The sequence below is a fragment of the Triticum urartu genome, chromosome 2A (genome assembly GCF_056163025.1).
Source record: "Triticum urartu cultivar PI428250 chromosome 2A, HENAU_Tu73, whole genome shotgun sequence".
Classification (NCBI taxonomy): domain Eukaryota; kingdom Viridiplantae; phylum Streptophyta; class Magnoliopsida; order Poales; family Poaceae; genus Triticum; species Triticum urartu.
This window is the reverse complement of record NC_141874.1, coordinates 3,312,694-3,331,358: the sequence shown is the minus strand read 5'-3', so window position 1 is coordinate 3,331,358 and position 18,665 is coordinate 3,312,694. Positions and strand designations below refer to the sequence as shown.

The window sequence follows — 18,665 nt, the reverse complement described above, 5'->3', positions numbered from 1 at the left end:
CGGTAAACATCTTCAATTATATTTTATTTGATTCTTGTGACATTTCCAAAAAAACAGCATATATATTGACCATATGTGTCCCCCTAATGTTCATCGCTAAACATAATCATGCTGCAACAAATGGATTTTCATATAAGAATATTTAACGAAGTACGAGAAGTCCATTGTTAGTGAATAGCATTGCTGGCCAGCACTGCTCGTACATACAGGTACGTGTACTAGGTAATAATGGCGATCGCACGACGACTTAACTATCAGATGATAAGAGTACGGGTCTGAAATAGTATATTTTCCTTTCAGACCACCCGTACGATCCGAGGTCATTTAATAATACTAGCACAAATGCTCGTGCTTTGCAACGGGAGCTGTGTTTTGATTTTTGGTTAAAAAACGGATTTCAGCTAAATTTTGGCCATTTTCGCGTGGGACGGAAAGTACCGAAACCTTTCGGCCGAAAAATATATATTTTGGTGAAATTTCGGCCACATCACTTTGCGAGTCACCCTTCCCCACAACTTATAGTTCATGGGCCTGTAATGCTCCTAGTATTAATTGATATTTCAAACAGGCAAGCACAATCATAAATCTAAGCTCTTAAAGAAATAACTCATTAATTAATATACAAATACAACATAAAAATGTCAAATATTTGAGCCGCATTTCTATTTTCTTTCCCTCCAAAGCAACGTTCTATAAATATTCAAACGACAATCAAACTTCCTTCTTATTTAAGTAGCCTTATACAATCCTTCCTTTTTAAGGATCTTACCCGTTTGAATCCTTCCTTATTTCTTGATCACACAATCCTTCTTCCTTTTAACTATTATTATTTCGGCTAAATTTTGGCCATTTTGGCCTGGGGCGAAAAGTACATTTCGATTGAAAAATATATATATTTGTCAAATTTCGGCCCCACTGCTTCGCGGGTCTCCCTTCCCCACAACTTATAATTCATGGACCTGTAATGCTCCCGTGCGTTGCAACAGAAGAAAACCAAAAAATAATGGGATACAGAGCCGGCTTTGTGGTAGGGTTTAGTGCTTTTATAGAAGGCCACCATCGAGATGGGCCGTTGCTAAGGAGGAGCTTAACTTGCGCAAGCAGAGATTACAGTTGAGAAGGGCGACCCCGAGGGAGGTCAATGGCATGGTTGCAAGCAGTGGCAACAAAGTTGTTCAGCTATCATCAACCCAGGCAATAGCGTGCTCAAAATTTTCAAGACTACTATTTTTGTACCGAGTGAATTTATATGTATCGTAGTCAGGAATAATAAAGTTCAAGATATATATAATACTGACAAAATAACAAACATACAACGTCCAATAGATACATTGGTACCTGACAAAGTGACGATCATCATGATAATCAAAATAACAAACATATTGTTTCTCATACAGGTTACTGATCTATTAAGATCATCGTACCGTCAAGAATGAAATCTGTGTACCGGATCATCTTGAGATGCAAACAATATATGCTAGCACCTGTTAGAGACACCTGATTATCCATTTTCCCAGTATCGATACGTTATTCGTTTCTATTCGATGCCGATAGTCACAAAACAGTTTCTTCCTGTGATTAACTGCTTAAAAAAGCAAGGGAAACACTTCCCCTCATACGTCTGATTGTTTCCCATCATCAGACCAATCCTATACCCTCGATTCGGCTTCCATCGCATGGCTGAGAAGCTCTCCCTCGCTCCCCACTCCCACACACCCATTAATTACGGAAGGAAGGTGCCAACTAGCCCGTTAATCATGCACCCACGATTAGTGGGGAAACCAAAACAGATCCATAATTGGTCGCTTCCCTGTCATTCTGGCCACGCCCATGTCCATCTCCATACTTCCGCGACATGCACTGCTCAGGGATTGGAGCAGTGGTTCGTCGTTCAGATCAGCACGAGGTGGTTGTAGCAGTTCGCATCCTCCGCAAAGGCAGCCGCCGTGACCACTCCGGCAAGCGGCAGATCCAATCTGATAAATTGCTAGATGCCCGCCACCACTGTTGCCTCCACCACCGGTTCAACCAGGCTGCACATCAGCGACCTTCCTCGTCTCCCGTTCCCATATCTCATGGCCATAATGCATGTCTCAGAAAGGCCAACAATCCTGCTGCACTATCTATTGATTTGTATTATTTCTTGTTAATTTCACAGTTCAAAACTGCACGATGCAAACAATTGATACTCTTACTTGGATGCAGATTTGTCACCGTCTTACTTCCTCCATGACTCAGTTGCTTCGGGGCTGTCAGGCAATACAATATCAAGGACGGCATGGCAAACAAGATCAAGGGGCTTCGGCAGGGGCACCCCAGCTTCTACCTGCCCGCGTCGTGGATCACGCCTTCAACCACGATGCCTAGGTCACATTTGAATTAGCGAAATTCGATGTATGGAAGCAATTTGACTTTACTTGGCAGTAGACCTTTTTCTCTCTTTGTAAACTAACCAAGAATTCGTATGAACCATGTGTAATTATGATGAAATATGTTTCTCTATAATGGAAGCAAAATAACATTTTATTGGGAGCAATTCTCTAGTCCATGGAGACAAGATCGTGATGCTTCCAAAACATGTGTATTTTTCTTTTCTGATAGAAGAAGGTTTGAAACAATCGTCTTGTCGATGGAAGCAAGATCGTGATGCTTCCAAAACATGTGGATTGTTTTTCCTTTTTAAGAGAAGAAGGTTCGAAGCAATTCTCTAGTCGATAGAAGCAAGATCGTCATGCTTCCAAAACATGTGGAATATTTTTCTTTTTTGACAGAAGAAGATTTGAAACAGTCGTCTTGTCGATGGAAGCAATATCGTGATGCTTCCGAAACATATGGATTATTTTTCATTTTTAATGGAAGAAGGTTCGAAGCAATTCTCTAGTCGGTGGAAGCAAGATCGTGATGCTACTGATACATGTGAAATAATTTTTCATTTCTGACGGAAGCATATTTGAAGCAATTCTCCATTACTATGGTCGATGAGAGCAAGATTGTGATGTTTCTGAAACATAATATAATCTTAGATAGGAAAAAGATTCAAATAAATCGAAGAAGATATTCACCGCATAAGCAAATTCACCAATCAACGCAAACATAAATGAATTACAAACAGAGGTAGAAGCACGTGCATCTGATGCAGATTTGGTGTTGGTTAAAAGTTTCGCTTCCTAGAGCAACCTACCTAAAATCTGTAAGTGGCATCGTACTAAATCGAAGGTTGCATATCGCCAAATAATTACATGTAATTAGAGGCCCACTTAACGGCCGGCCCACTAAAGTGCATGATTTGTCGAAGCAATTTGTGTAGGCTGGATTCTGTACGTACGAGAAATAACTACCAAGCTCGTTTTAAAGGGGGCAGCGAACGCATCAGATTAGATTAATCGTAGGGCTCATGAATGGTTTGATGGGAGGCTGGGCATCAGTAGTCAGATGCCTAGCGCTGCCCAGAAAGCAATATCGTTCCATCTCATTAGTTGAAGCTTATTAACGACTCCTAGTATGAGAGACCAAATATCAAACTGGGCAGGAGATGTATAAACATCTACTTTACACGATCATGTGCATATACATACCTGAAGACGTGAACTCATGCCCCTGGTTGTTGGCTTGAAAGATCGTCACTTTCCTACAATCACCAAATAGGATTAACCGGTGTCCACGACGGTCGGCTAGGTTTGTACGCATCAGTTTTTCATGTGTACGTATGAGCCGGGGATGACAACAGAGACGACGGCGCCGCCGCCGCTACTCCTGCAGCTTGTCGATGGCCTGGAGCAGGAAGGGGCGGAACCTGGCGAGGTTCACCTTCACGTCCTGCTTCATGATGGTCTCGGCGAGCACCTGCCACCCCTGCTTGTGCAGCGCCTTGGGGTCGCTGAACACCAGGTGCTCCCTCGGGTACTTGTCCTTGAGGCTCGTCTCCTCCTCGTCGACATAGTACTCCACGTACCGGAGCTGCATGTCCCGCGCCGGCTGCCCGTAGAAGTTGGTGGCCATCCAGTCCATGTTCCCCCACGGCACGATCTGCAGCACCACCGCCTGCGTCGGCTGGAAGATCTGGTTCGTCAGTCCGGCCCTGTGCACCGCCAGCAGCACGTCCGCCGCGTTCACCAGCGCCACGAACGCCCCCGCCTCCGCCACCGTCACGTTGAACCCGAGCTCTGTCGCCGCCGCCGCCACCTCCTCCTGGTTCAGCAGCTTCCGCGTGCCCCTGCAGGAGATGATCAGCATCTGCGGCTGCATCCCCGGGGCCTTGGTCGTGGGTTTGAAACTCACGTGAAGTATTTTTTGCATCTTCTTTTTCCTTTTGACCAGGCCCCATCACGCGGTTGGCAGGAACGATCAACACGGCCCAGTCGAGCGAGCCGGAGGGACGAAACGGCGACTTATACGAATTGACGTACGCGACCAATGAACAGTTTTTTAGTACCACCTCGCATACATGTTTTAAATTCAAAGTGAAAGCGTAAACTTACGGGTAGAAGCGTATTGTGACGGTGAACCCGACAAAGTCAATCCGTGCTTTATTATTATTATTATTATTACTAGCACAGATGCACGTGCGTTGCAACGGGAGGAAAAAAAATCTCACTCGCCCATATGTAGCCCCCAAGTCTTAGGTAGGACCATGGTTTTCAATTTCAGTTTCAGAAAAATTTCAGCACCAACCGAAATCACTGAAATTCAGTGAATTTCAGTGATTTCAGTTTCCATTTCAGCCAAATGAACGAAATATTCACTTGAATTCAATTAAAAATTTGAAAAATTTTAAAAAAAATTTGAAAAATATTGGAATTGTTGTGCTATACTGAAATTGCTAAAATATTTTGGCCGAAACGTAATATTTCAGTGTCTGCTGAAATTACTGAAATTCAGTCAATTTCACCGAAATCTCACTGAAAGTGAAAACCATGGGCAGGACTGCCAATTGTGTGTAAACAACCCCACCATGGCTGCGATGTGAGACATGCCCGCGACGTCCCAGCAGTAATGCAAGACACATCTGCCCTTCTCCCGCTAGAGCAATTCCACCCTCCACCACAGGAACTCTGGATCATCCTCCCTCGCGACCCATGCAGCAGCACCAACAGGACGCACACCTAGCATAGAGAACCCAAGAATTACATAGGGAGGTTAGGGTATAACAACCGAGGATTCCTTGCAGTTCTCGGATGAGAGAGGAGGATTTATGGGCGTCTGAAGAGCTTGGAGTTCTGTCCAAATTAGCAAGAAAAAGAAGGAGTTCAAGCCGACTAATAAGCCTTGTATGGAACCAAGGTAGCAATATCTCTCACTTTCCATCTTTAGTAGAAGCACACAAAGCAGATTTAACAGTTGATTTCACATTCCACTTACTTTCTACTGTGTAAGTGAAAATGGCTACTCCAATAAGTAACAAACTATTAACTCCATCTAAAAGTTGCACATCGAGACTGAGTTATGGTGATTGCAAGTTTTATTCAGCTACCTTGAGCAATTATATCCAAAGACGCATCTTATATTTTAAAAATTGACATGGATAATTACTATTTTCTTGAACCCGGGACATTATTCTCACGTACTTGGAACAATATTCTTGAAAAGAATGCTTGATTTACTAACAATCACATGGCGATGGCTGAGTAGACTTGATAAACAATTGTTGTTGTCCAAGTCGAGGAGCTAGCATAGGATGATGTGAGAGCCACCTGGACAGATAATCATTAATTGCATCTACTGGTCTAGTAGCACCTGGCACCGTCCCAAAGATCTCAGTTTCGGGTATGATGCAATGAAGCCGCTATGGTTATCCTGGTAAACATGTAAACATGACAAATCCAAAAATGCCTAACCATTAATACATTGGCAGCCTGCAAGTATTTCTTAGCTCTAACCCTCCATGTTCAACAACATGCTCTTGGCAACACCTCAGAAGGTGCTAAATTTGTGCAGGACAAACAAAATATAGAGTTAGTAATGCCATTCAACATTATTAATTGGCTTTTAGTTCTAGAGATATAGGATTATCTTAGAAAACCTTTCACTGTTGTTTCACTAACCTGTTGTTCAATATTCCAGAAGCCATAAAGACGCCGTAGTAGCCGTTGGCAGCATTGTAGCCATAACTTGTATTGCCATTTGAATACACCTTCGGACAACAGTATAATTAAATGCATGTTAGCCATAATTTATCGTCGAGTAGATAATAGTTCACCAGAAAAAAATGTGTAAGATGTAACCTACTGCACGAACACCTTACTTGATAGGTTATACTTGCGTCCAGGGAACACCTTGTTTGATGATTAAGAACATAATCTCCGGCAGAAATCATCAACATTCCCTAAAAAGACTCAATATTTCTACATATAAATAATTATCATATTACAATCTGATCAGAGAACATGAAGCAGACCATAATTGTGAAACACTGAAGATTATGTGGCCTTGTTGATTCCAGCGTGAAGGGCAAGGAGCAGAGGGGCATACCTGGTGGTTGTCGTCGGGCCATCGTCTACGACATGGCCTACCTGCAGGTCGTTGGGAGGGTGTCGTAGATGTTGCTGCAAGTTCCGGCTCCTCTGCTGCGGCTGCGGGAGCTCGGCGTGTCGCATCTATAACCAGCATTCCACTGAGAACAACTTCAAAAATCCAAGCAAGATTTTTTTTCAGGCATGCTTTTGGAATTGGTTAACATAGAGGCCTAGGCACATATTTGATAAGACAAAAACACGGAGACAACCATTACCACTAATAATGAGTGGAAGGTGATTTAATTTCTAAGCATAAAATGAATCAGCTTAACTGATCATGCTTATGCCTCTCATTTAGCAAAAACTCCCTCTATACCATAATGAGTTGAGCTGCTAGAACGACATCTATTATGATACAGAGGGAGTATAATTCTTGTGTATTTGGTGCCTGAAACTTTTACCAACTAAAACTACTCTCGGAAGACAGTTTTGAACATCAATTTTTAGACTAATGGATAACGATAAAGATTACAACAATTTAGATGCATATATTTGGTGCACTTAATTCATCTCAGAGAAACACACAATTCGCTGGAAAAATAATGCCAAGCCCAATAGTACTGAGCCATACCATTCAATTCCTGTTCTTGATCTCACCCTGCCGGCATCTTTGCTCTGGCCGAGCTCGCCGTAGTAGTCCCTCACCAACGATCTCAAACAGTATGGTGAATGTGAAACTGAACCCAGCTGAAAAATAAAGAAAATCTGAACTAAACTGACCCAAAATCAAATCAGAGAGACACTTGATCTGGTTGGTGAGGTAACCGGGTTCCTGAGTGGAGCTGGTCATGCCGCATGCAGACCGTGGCGTTGTGCTGCTGTGTGCAAACCATGGAGTTTTGAGTTGCTGCCTCTATGCCCATAGCTCTGCGGGTGCCCAGCTGCACGAGCTCCACGTCAAACACCTCAGCCGTCCACTCCTCGCGCACCACCGACTGCACGACAGGTCGAGCGCGCCGCCGACGCCGTCCTGCATGGATGCGTGTGTCGGGGACTTGTAGGTGAGGAGCTCCAGTAGGAGCACTCCCAAGGAGTAGACGTCCGCCTTCAGCGTGGGCTGCCATGTGTCCAGCACCTCCTGGGCGCGGTAGCCGCCGGCGCCTGCGATGGCGAACGTGCGCGCAGATGGGGTGGAGGCAGAAGTCGGGGAGCGCGTGCTCCCTCGTCTCCGCCGATCTCGGCCGCGCCTATTGCTGCTGCTGCTGGCGGCGGCAGCGGTTGCTGCTAGATAATGGGATTGTCTTCGAGCCCGGTGATGGATCGCGATGAAGACGGGAAGGAAGGCCGGCGAGGTCGGGATGGCGCGGATCCAGCTGCAGGAGGTTGATTCCGGCCTGATCCGGGCGAGGTGGCGTTAGTCGTTGGCCATGGCTGCTCCTGTAGAAGAAGGGGAGAGGCAGTCCTTGTGTGTGAGAGAGAGAAACAGAGGGGAAGGAAACGAAGAAGAGGGAGAGCAGGGAGAGGGGTGCGAGGCATGGAGGTCCGGCGGCGCGGCAGCCTGTGGCGAGGCCGAGCGCGAAGGCGGCGGGGCGGCGAGGGGCTCCCGGATCGGCGGGGGAAAACAACAAAGCAACCGGGATATATATAGATAGATTAGTACCACCTTGGATATGGTAAATAAATATAGATGTATTAAAGAAAAAAAACTGAAAACGTAAATTTATGAAAGAAAGCGTATTGTGACGGTGAACCCACGGAGTCAACCCGTGCTTTATTATTATTAGAGATAGATTATTATTATATATATATATATATTATATTATATATTATTAATAGGGAAAGATGAGCTTGGGAAAGCAAGACTTCTTGCTTGCAAATCCTTTCGCTATGTATGCTGATAAACACATAACCTATGATTGACTAGTAGACTGCCCGTGCGTTGCCACGGGCCAACAAATAAATTTGCCCGTGCGTTGCTACGGGCTACATTTCTTTCTCATATGTTTGGGCATCAAACAAATGCCCAATGGGCTTCCCAAAATTCATCCGTCTAGACAGTCCGGTCTCCCCCAAATTTAGTTGGTGTGTGGGTGAAAAATGTGGTTGTTTGGACTATCTGTCATGTTATCTCCAACACACGGTCCCAACACAAAAAAACCACCCAACGACCCATCGTTCCCTTTTCTTGCTGGACCCCCCTCTTCCTTCTCGGTTTCCCATCAAACTTTTCTCATTGGAGCCCTATCCTTTAAAACCGGATGGTGCCCATCTCACCATCGCTATGGAGCCCTCTCTCCTTCACACCGTACCTCCCCATGAAGCGTCAAGGAGGAGTCCCCCACCAACCGCCCCACTCTCCACCACTATCCTCCAGCACCCCCACCCCCTCGGCGTTTGTGTTGATCCACCATTGTCATCAAGGGGGAGGAGGGATGCATCGCTGTGACACCCCTCGAGCCAGGAAGGCAAGTCTGGTATCTCCTGAGTCATTGTCACGTTGTAACATAATGTTGAATGTCGTGCATTACCACGAAATAAAAATATGATATCCATTATTGGGCATGCAAGATGCAACTGATACGCTACTGTGTTCATTATTAACTCTTGAAGCAACCGACCAATACATTTACCCTTCTATCGTAACAAAAAAATGCCTGCTAACATTTACCCTTCTATCTAAACCAAAAACTTATACAACTTGATGGAAAAAAAATATGAACCGCTTGCTCATGCAATTTGCTGCAAAGCCATCTCTAATGAAATGCAATTTGCCACATTTTCTAAAGTAGAAAAATTATTCCGCTTAGTTAGCATTAACTTAACCAACCCCAACCCTCATCATGCTCACTCTCGACCGCCACTTTTGACACAAAATCTACTAATTCGTGTTCTAAGTGAGTTGTAACTAAATAGACTAACCCCAACGCTCATCCCGCTCACTCTCAACCTTCACTCTTGTCACAAAGTCCACTAACTCATGCTCACTCTCGACCGCCACTTTTGACACAAAATTACTAATTCGTGTTCTAAGTGAGTTGTAACTAAACAGACTAACCCCAACCCTCATCCCGCTCACTCTCAACCTTCACTCTTGTCACAAAGTCCACTTCATGTTCCAAGTGAGCAAGTGATGAATAGAAACTTTCATCCCAAAGGCAACTTGCACCTTGCTCCCCCCTCTCGTAAGATGCAGTCCCTCCATCCAATGAATAAGGCACGCACGCACTTCAAAAATCAACTTTGATGATAAATTATACCAACCAAATGCGGATTATATTTGATAACAATTATACTGTTTAATTCATATTGAAAAGAACTTTTCAGTGGTATAATTTTTAAGTTGCAAAAATTTAATTTATGGTCAAAGTTGGATTTAAGAAGCGTGTGTGCCTTATTCATCGGAATGGAGGGAGTATATTTTTAACCCTCGCCTCTCTAGGATACATAGGTATTTTTTTTTATCTTTTTATCTCTCTATACCCGATCTACCTCCAACTCCGTTGGGGTCTTCAATGTAAGTCGGCTGTTAATATTCATGATACAAAATTCAAAATTGGAATTAAAACTGAATTCAAATCGATTGAACCAACCAGGCTTACGTTAATATGCATGATACCAAATTAAAAATTGGAACTAAAACTAACTTTAATATTCATAAGCGAACATTAAACTTTATCTTTGCTAATGACATTTTCCATGAATGGAAATGAATAAAGTAGTAGTTTGTTCCATGGAAATACTTAGATCACTTTCTTTTCTTTACCAACAGGCCATTGTCATAAGACAATAAAGGTAGCAATACTTTGGTTGTCATAATAGAAATCAAGGTCTTGAGGTAATATACTTGTTTCAAGCTATCAAGATAGCAAAAGAGAGACATCTTTTCTAAAACATGGTGTAATACAACCCTTTGCACATCTTTAGTCCACTGACTTTTCAGATGCCTACCCACTTGATTTGCAAGTCAATAGATCTGGAATTAGTACTGTTCTGAAAAATGCTACCATCCCTTTTATATATGTTTGCATGCTACTGTTGCAAAATCTAACCTTCCTTTTTTATATAAATGAAGTTAGTTCCTACTCCTTCCTAGCCTTTTCATCATTGTTCCAGCTGGTAGCATACGATTGTGTGTTACTGTTGCAACTCCGCAAAAGGAAATATAAATCTACAACAGAAAATCTATTACTTCTCTAAATCTGTTCTGAAAAATGCTATCATTCCTATTACGAATAATAAATCTACAAGGGAAATCTATTACTTTTCTCTGAATATATATAAAGAAGCACCACCCGGTAAACTTAGATTGATGTGATTATCATCTTTATAGTAGAGTACTAATTAGTACAGTACAATGACATGGATTTTATCATAGCAATTAGTACAATACAATAAAAGTTATAGCTAGCGATCCAAATGCCCGTGGTCCTTAAAATATAAAAAAAATTGCTATGGGGCTGAAGATCAGCAAGAAGGCGACGAGAGAGACGTGGTGGTGCGACTGCCAATGTTGGAAGCCCGTGGCGAGTGGCTCTACTGCCACTCCAGCATCCTTGTCATCAGTAGAGCATATTTGGCTGATCGCCTTTACGATTCCTCGATGGCGTCCAAGTCCTACTTCAATATGCCTCAAATTCGAAGGAAAACTCTAAACTCTACCATGTTCACTCTGAAATAAGATGAATTAAATAAAAATTAAGGTAAAATGCATTTCAGCAAGTACTTAGCATAGAAAAGCTCCATCTCTAATCTACAAGATGATGACCTTTTAACCTTAAAATTAACTATAGTTTGTTTTGGTTGATAAGTTCACTATAATTTTATCACAACTATAGCAGTTGAAATGATGCCCAGCTAGTTCACTAAAATTAATGTTGGAATCAACCAAATATGCACTCCAAAGTCCAATCAACTACGTCGTTCAAGTAAACTTATACATTTGGATTCGAAGCATTCCAATGTATTAATTATTTTAGCAAGTGCTCACAGAAGATGCATAAAATCAATCATCACATGTTAGAGCATGCGTCGAACAACCTATGTGGTTGTGCATCCAGTCATCCAGTCATCCAAATAACAATAGATGTTTAGTAGAAGAGATAGCTAGCAAAAGAGAGAGATCAGAGATGTACTTGTTTGGCTAGTGTTGGCCACAGACCTGCGCATCCTAAGGCCACCGCTCGGGCTGCCGCCGGCCAACAGCCTTCCAGCAGCATCTGCCTCCAGTAGTGTACACCTCATGTCCTGCTACTCATGGGGCCCGTGCATCCCGCTAATTAGCCTCACGGCCTTAGTGTTCAAGCGTACTGTCGAACCACAGCCGGGCTGCACCTGAGCCCCTCTTTAGCATCGTACATGATGGTGAGGCTATGGTACGATGTGGGCGTCAGCACCTCCAGGTGTTGCGCCGGTCATAGTAAAGGTGATGAACAACAACTCGTTGTCCCTGGGGCGCGACGAGGAACGTGAAATGAGTACGCCGCCTTGGCATCGAACCCTGCGATGGGGAAGTGGTACAACAGCTTTGACACCGGCGCCGGCGATGGCTTGACCACCAGCCGACCACCCAGTGGAGGCAGCAGCCCCTCCGTGCGATATCATCCGCAAGCAGCATCCTCGCCGGATGCCTTGCTACGCTTGCTTCTGGACATGGCCTTGACCTTGTTCTCTCCGGCGTACTCACATGTGAATTTGTGATGTTTCCACGTTCCAACCAATCGGGTACATGCTTGAGAGGGGAATCTGGTCAGATACATCGTTTGTTCACATGAAGAAAAGAAACCACTGGGGTAAGCAATCTAAAAATACATACCAATAAAAGGATTCTTGTGTCTTTATCCGTATCAGCAAGGGATGGGGCTATTGCCTACGTCAGGGAAGGGACCTATCTCGTGTCACGGATAGCAGAGGCCACGGTGCTCTCCCGGAGCTTGTACTTACAGATTGCAGTCGATTGCATATATACATACACTGGAGAAGTGATATTCGAGTGGAATTGTCAAAATTTTGAGCACAAACATCAACATACGAACCTCGCGGAGCTCGTTCCACAGCCTGCAACACGCTCCATGAGATTCAGGTGATGACCGAGGCGTTCTTGCAGTGCGCCATCGTAGAGCGGGCAGGCGGCTTTGTAGATGGCCCCTACCTTGAGTGCAAAGTCCTCCTTGAAGAAGAGCGCGAGGACCTTGCCGAATCAAGCAGCGAAGCCGAACGACACCCGTGCTGGTGCCAATCTTCAGCAGTGACAGCCTCATTTTCAACCTTCAGCATACTGAAAAGGATCAAAGTAATTAACGTCAGCTGAAGAAAGTCAAAGCTAATACATAGGAATTAGCAAACAAAACTGTACAAAAGCGTATGCTTACAGGAATAGTTTCTAACAATGGCCCAGCATGTAAAAGCTAGGAGAATAACTTATGCACTTGTATATATTGGTAGTTTGGTACACTGCATTTCTTATACGTTATTCTGTCATGATATTTGTTTTAGGATCAGATAAGAACAAACTTGCTTGCTTGGATCAGACCTGCAGCTTCGTTGGAGGCAAACAAATAATATATACGACCTTCAGCGTACAACAACCAACAGTCATCCTCTATTCCTCTCTAAAAAAAACCCATCATACTCTTGAATCCAGGTAAGCTAGGTGATTAAGACAGACAAAGTGCAAAAGAAAAAGGCTGTCAATTCTTGTTGTCAGTATTTTTGTTGTCAGTAAACAAAGAAGAAACAACCTCATAATGTATCCAAAGGAATACCCGTCGCTGAGTTCTGCTTCTCTACTACACAGGATCCAAGAATCAGAAACAAGATTTCATAACGGAGTGAAACGGTCGCCTTTGCCTCTCTACTGCATCTGCTTCGGTTCTTGCAATGTCACCCCTGCCAAGGCCAGCTGCCTGATCCCAAATCTTCAAACCATAGTCACCAGAGAAGAAGAGGAAAGACACAAGATTCTCACCCTGGATCCGGAGTAGGAGATAACGTCAGGTCGCAACCTCGGTCCTCGTCTACCACACCCTTGATGGACGCCCGCATCTGGCACTCTGACTGCCCCTCGGTATCATACTATCATCCGCACGATGACCTTGCGGTAAGGCATGCCGGTGGCGACGGGCCGGCTTGGATCCGGAGTCATGGTGGTGGTGGAGATCGTCGAGACAGAGACCGGAAGGGACAATCAGGACAGGGCGGCATTGCTTGGGAATCGCACGTACACGAGCAGGAGATGTCGTCCGAGGGTTCTCTTGGCCGGAGGCGATCGATGGGAGGATTGGTCGGCGGCGGGTAGGAACCCTAATCGCCTTGCGGTTGCGGATCTCGTCTTGCGTGAGATTGGGAAAGTTTGATCGCTTGTTTTTTTTTTCTTGCGGGACGGGTGGACAAAGACCAACGAAGGGATATGATGAAAGAGATGATTTTTTTAGGGGTTTTCTTCACCGGTTTTTACAGGAATTAAAAAATCGGTGGGAGGTGAGGAGAGGAAGATCGTACGAGAGATCGAGGGGAGTTGTGAGCGAACGAAGGAAACGACGTAGGGACTCCTTCTTTACAAGTACACATTGATTTGTAGTAATCATATAAGATCAGTTTAGATTGATTGATTGACACGCCAAGGAAAGATCTGTTTTGAATATAGATTGATTGATTTTTTTTTTCTCTCCTCACCCAAACAATGAAGGAAAGCGTGCAAGGGAAAGATCTGTTTTGAATATAAATTGATAGATTGATTAGATTAGATAGATACATTAGGAAAGCGTGGTGAGGGGTAGATTAGGAAAGCGTGGTTTTTTTGTGTGTGTTGTTTTTCTCCTTGGTTTTATGTCCATCGGTTTTGCAGGGGAGAGGAAAAATCGGTGGGGTGGTATCGACTGGTGGAGGTATCGTTCGATGGGGTGGGAGAATGATGAAAAAAAACAGCGAAAATAAACCGCGCAGACTATTCACCAAGTCGTCCATTAGGAGTAGAGATTATATTATTATTATTATTATTATTATTATTATTATTATTATTATTATTATTATTATTGTTAGAGAATTAGAGATTAGAGATAGAGATTAGAGATTAGAGATTATTTGTTTCCTGAAAATCTATTATTTGTTTCCTAAACAAATTGCATTAATGAGAGAGATCCGTTGATTTGGCTAAGGTAGGAAAGAATCTATTATTTGTTTGCTAAAGCAAATTGCATTAATGAGAGAGATCCGTTGATTTGGCTAAGGTAGGAAAGAATCTATTATTTGTTTCCTAAAGCAAATTACATTAATGAGAGAGATTCGTTAATTTGGCTAAGGTAGGAAAGTTAGATCCGTGATCTTTTGTCATTAGGAAAGTGTTGAAAATAAACCGTACCGGACTACCAACTCCTCCATTAGGTTTTTTTTCGCTGGTTAATTTTCGTAGGTTCTTTTTCGCTGGATTGTCTTGGGTGCGATTGGAGGTTAGGCCCTGGAGTGCGTGGGGGCGGGTGGGGGCTTCGGTACGCGATTTTTTCGGTTCTTGGCGGCTCAATGTGAGGTGGGACGAGGTATCAAAAAAACCATGGGAGGTGGGACGAAAAAAAACCTGGAAGCGAGACTACCAACTGCTCCATTAGGAGTAGAGAAAAAAAGAGCCGTGTGGGATACCATGGGCATATTTTGATTGTCCAAAACATGTGTGATGACTTGTGCCACCGTACTCCTTTTTACGGAGGGAATCATATGCGTCTTCAGGCAAACAGCTTAAATAAATGAATTGTGTGTGATGAAGGAAAACAGTACTCACATTTCCTCTGAGTTTATCGTGTGCAAAGTGGCGCACCTAGTTCACCATAATCGACGGCGTATGATATTCGCACTGTGGCACATGGGTGGACAATCATAACCGTGTGTGCATGCCTCTCCGTGTCGTCTTCTTCCACGCACCGCCATGGTTTCATCCAGCATGCTGGCCTCCTCACCTACCTGCTACAGACCCATCGACGATGGTCATTTGCTGCGTCCACCCGACGACGATGTCACATTGGTGCCCTCAGTCCCTTGCTCGCACCTCGTCTCGCCATGGCTAATAAAAAACCTAAGTAGCCAGGCACCCACACCAACGAAGCCCTCAGCGCCGCCAACCTCGCGCCCAAGCCCAACCCTGCCCCTACGTGCAGTTTGCGCGGGAACTATAGGCGGCCGTCGAGTAGTCCCGCCAACAGTATGTGCTGGAGGAATATGTTTGTGCTGTAAAAATTGTAAACATAAAGAGACATTCATTTCAAAACGATACCTTGCGGTAATTGGTCTTTGTTGTGGGATAAAACCAAAGCAAATATGATGGTGGACAATAGTGCATCAGCCAAACTAAAGATGGGTGGAGCTGAGCTTATTGGGATTGTTCTCAATATTTTGTTTGTGGAAATCATATAGATGTAGACCTTGACCACTAGAGTTAATCAGCTGACTACAACCGTCTATGCTCCTACTGGGGGAGCTTGAAGATGAATTGTGTATCTGTAGGAGGTTATACTGATGAATCCTTGAAAGTATAATCATGGGTATTTACTATGGCAGTTGAAATCCATTTTCCTCTGTTTGTCATACAAGATTAAAAATGGATTATTTTATGTTCAAGTAAACAATTTGTCGATTTGATACCAAAAGCTGCTACAACCTTCACCTCTTGTTTGTTGAAAAAATGCATTAGAGTTTACGAGTTGCCTAAGTCTTTGGAGAGTAAACTTGAGTTGATCTTCGACCAAAGTGGTAGTGCTACAGATAATAAATAAAATGAGATTACCACACTACAATCCGCACAACTCTCTGCACCATCTAAGTTGTTTGAGACTACACGTTTATCACAAAATCTTGCGTAGGGTGCTTTTCTGCAGCAATTAACCAACCTGCAGTGTGGATCTTGTTTAGCATTTTGCTAACCAGGTACAGAAGTTGTAAAATTAGGCTACAACTTTAAAGCAACATTGCTTCAAACCCTTGGCATGCTATGTGCATTTTTCTGGTACCTAAGTTGAACAAGCCTTTGCATTGCCATTGGCCCTCAGCAAGAAGTTGTGTAGGAAAACATATCATTTTGGATTTTAGGAAAAGAGTGATGGACAGAACCATGGAACTAAGCCTTAATCTGTAGTATTTTGAAGTCCTGTGTTGGCAGTACTTGTCAATGAGAGAAATAGCACGCTATAGCACCTCTAATAGCACACTATAGCATTCTAAGTAATGTCTTACTAAATGAATTTAATCTACAGTCGTTCTCTACAGCGTGATATAGCATCGCCATAGCAGATTCGAACGGCTGCACTATTTTTTCATAGCATGTCATGCAATAAGAGAATAATTTTGTGTCCACACAACAGACGGCTAACTGTATTTTGGAAAAAAAAAGTTTGTTCCACCTTACTACATGACATGGACTTCTACCATCAACCTTTTTTGGTCAATTCTTTTGCAAAGTGTCGGTCAACTCCTAGTTACGTTTTCTAAAAATAAATAAACTTCTAGTGCTAAATCTTGGGCACAAATATATTTAACGTCAAATATTTTTGATGATGTGGATTAATGTAGTTTTTAGAAAACAACTCAGTATTGTGTTTCTATTATATAACTAGCATAGTGGCCCTCGCAAATACAAGGCTTCATCTTTAATGTGTTGAAACTGGTCGAGAAATATATTTTTGTGTTTCCCACAAGCTTACACCATGTCAGGTACCAATATTCTAAAAGCACCACAAATATTTTGCCAAATGATATATCACTTGTGTGGTCTATATATTTATGTCAAATCTATGTTGGTGCAAACCACCATTATTATGAATGTCTAGACATATCATCACTACTAAACTATTCATACACAATTCGTGTCCTACACATGTGATATTACAACGTGAACTTTTCTGGTAGTTTCCATGTCAAGTTAGGTCACCACGTGCGGTTAAAATTCAAATTACTGGTCATGTTTTATTAGTTATACAATTATTAAACTCTATATTTTGTGGTTCAAACAATAATTAAGGCCCGCTAGGGCAATAGTCAAAAAGGGTTTATACATAGTTATGAAAATCTGTCAACTATGGTTGAAATAATATAATTATATTACATCGAAGCAATAGCCACAAGAGACGTACTATGATCTTTTAAAATAATGAGGACCCCCCAAATCTGTGCGTATGATCCTTTAAAATAATATTAACTATTCTTAGAGCTGGCACCAACAAAATTAGAAAATATTTCTAACAAGAAATTATTCTTTAACATTAATTACAAATGTTATTTTTCATTGCTCTGATTGTATGCAATTATCAAAGTTAAACTAGTTTGATCAGGATCTTTCTATATAACCATCATTTATATATATATATATATATATATATATATATAGCAATTATTAAAATAATTCATTTATATACTCCTCTACGATTTTCCCTGAACTTGCTCCAACTACCCCCAAAGTACAATTCAGCCTAGGTTGTCTTTCTCCTAACACGTCCTTGTGAAGTTATGATAGGAACATTCTTGATAAAATTGTCTAGTATGGAACAAACTATATTGATAATATTTTGGGATTACTTTTCACCTTTGTATTCTGTTTGGACCCCATCAATGGATAGCTTTCAAACAAGATTGTTTGTATATATGAGTTGTCATCTCTTGCTAAATCCTAGTTATTAATTATATATCCAACAATCAGGATATTATTGATGTTGCAGATTAGCTTTGTGTCATTTGTAGCCTGGATTATATTTTAGCTTTTCAAGCTAGCTACTTTTGGTTCAATCCCCAAAAACGAAAATGGAGTAAGAAGAAATATCTTTTGGATCCAGATTTTTTGAGAAATGCCAAATTGAGATTTTTCATGTTCTAAAATAAATATGAAAACAATAATGACATATATAGTGATGTATGACTACGTTTACATAAATTTTCATGATGAAATAGGTTATGGTGTTTTTCTTTTGAAACTAATAGGTTATGGTGTTAGATACACACAAATTTATGTATTTCTGGCACATGCACTATTAATTGTAGAAGTCCATAATTTTAAAAAGTCCAGGAGCAAGGAATCGCACCAGAAAATATTGTATCATGAACATTTCTACATCTCTATGTACATGTGTATTGTTTTCATAATATTTTGAAGCTTCAAAATCAGATTTAAGGAATTTTTCTTTCAAAATACCCCAGAAGCAAGAAATCGCACTCAGTAAGAACTTAGTAACTCGCGGATTT

At 42.3% G+C, this 18,665-nt stretch overlaps 1 protein-coding gene, 1 long non-coding RNA gene and 1 pseudogene across 5 annotated transcripts; all 3 read right to left on the bottom strand.

Moving 5' to 3' along the window:
- Nucleotides 1-3,747: 3,747 nt before the first annotated feature.
- LOC125541501 (beta-1,2-xylosyltransferease XAX1 pseudogene) lies at nt 3,748-4,245 on the bottom strand (annotated as a pseudogene).
- A 1,777-nt stretch (nt 4,246-6,022) lies between these two features.
- LOC125541509 (uncharacterized) lies at nt 6,023-7,576 on the bottom strand. The gene is made up of 4 exons (XM_087539937.1): nt 7,316-7,576; nt 7,110-7,199; nt 6,510-6,593; nt 6,023-6,130 (listed from the first exon to the last, which is right to left on the bottom strand). Exons 1-4 carry the CDS (start codon nt 7,574-7,576, stop codon nt 6,023-6,025), a joined length of 543 nt encoding a protein of 180 aa, XP_087396063.1.
- Nucleotides 7,577-10,741: 3,165 nt separating this feature from the next.
- Nucleotides 10,742-13,812, bottom strand: LOC147982682 (uncharacterized). Of its 4 annotated transcripts, XR_015614890.1 has the most exons (5): nt 13,417-13,812; nt 12,982-13,337; nt 12,265-12,726; nt 11,585-12,180; nt 10,742-11,121 (listed from the first exon to the last, which is right to left on the bottom strand). It is a non-coding gene; the product is annotated as an uncharacterized LOC147982682 (long non-coding RNA). The 4 variants fall into 4 exon arrangements; XR_015614887.1 differs by having other exon boundaries at nt 12,982-13,812; XR_015614888.1 differs by having other exon boundaries at nt 11,611-12,180; nt 12,982-13,812.
- Between the last annotated feature and the right edge of the window lie 4,853 nt (nt 13,813-18,665).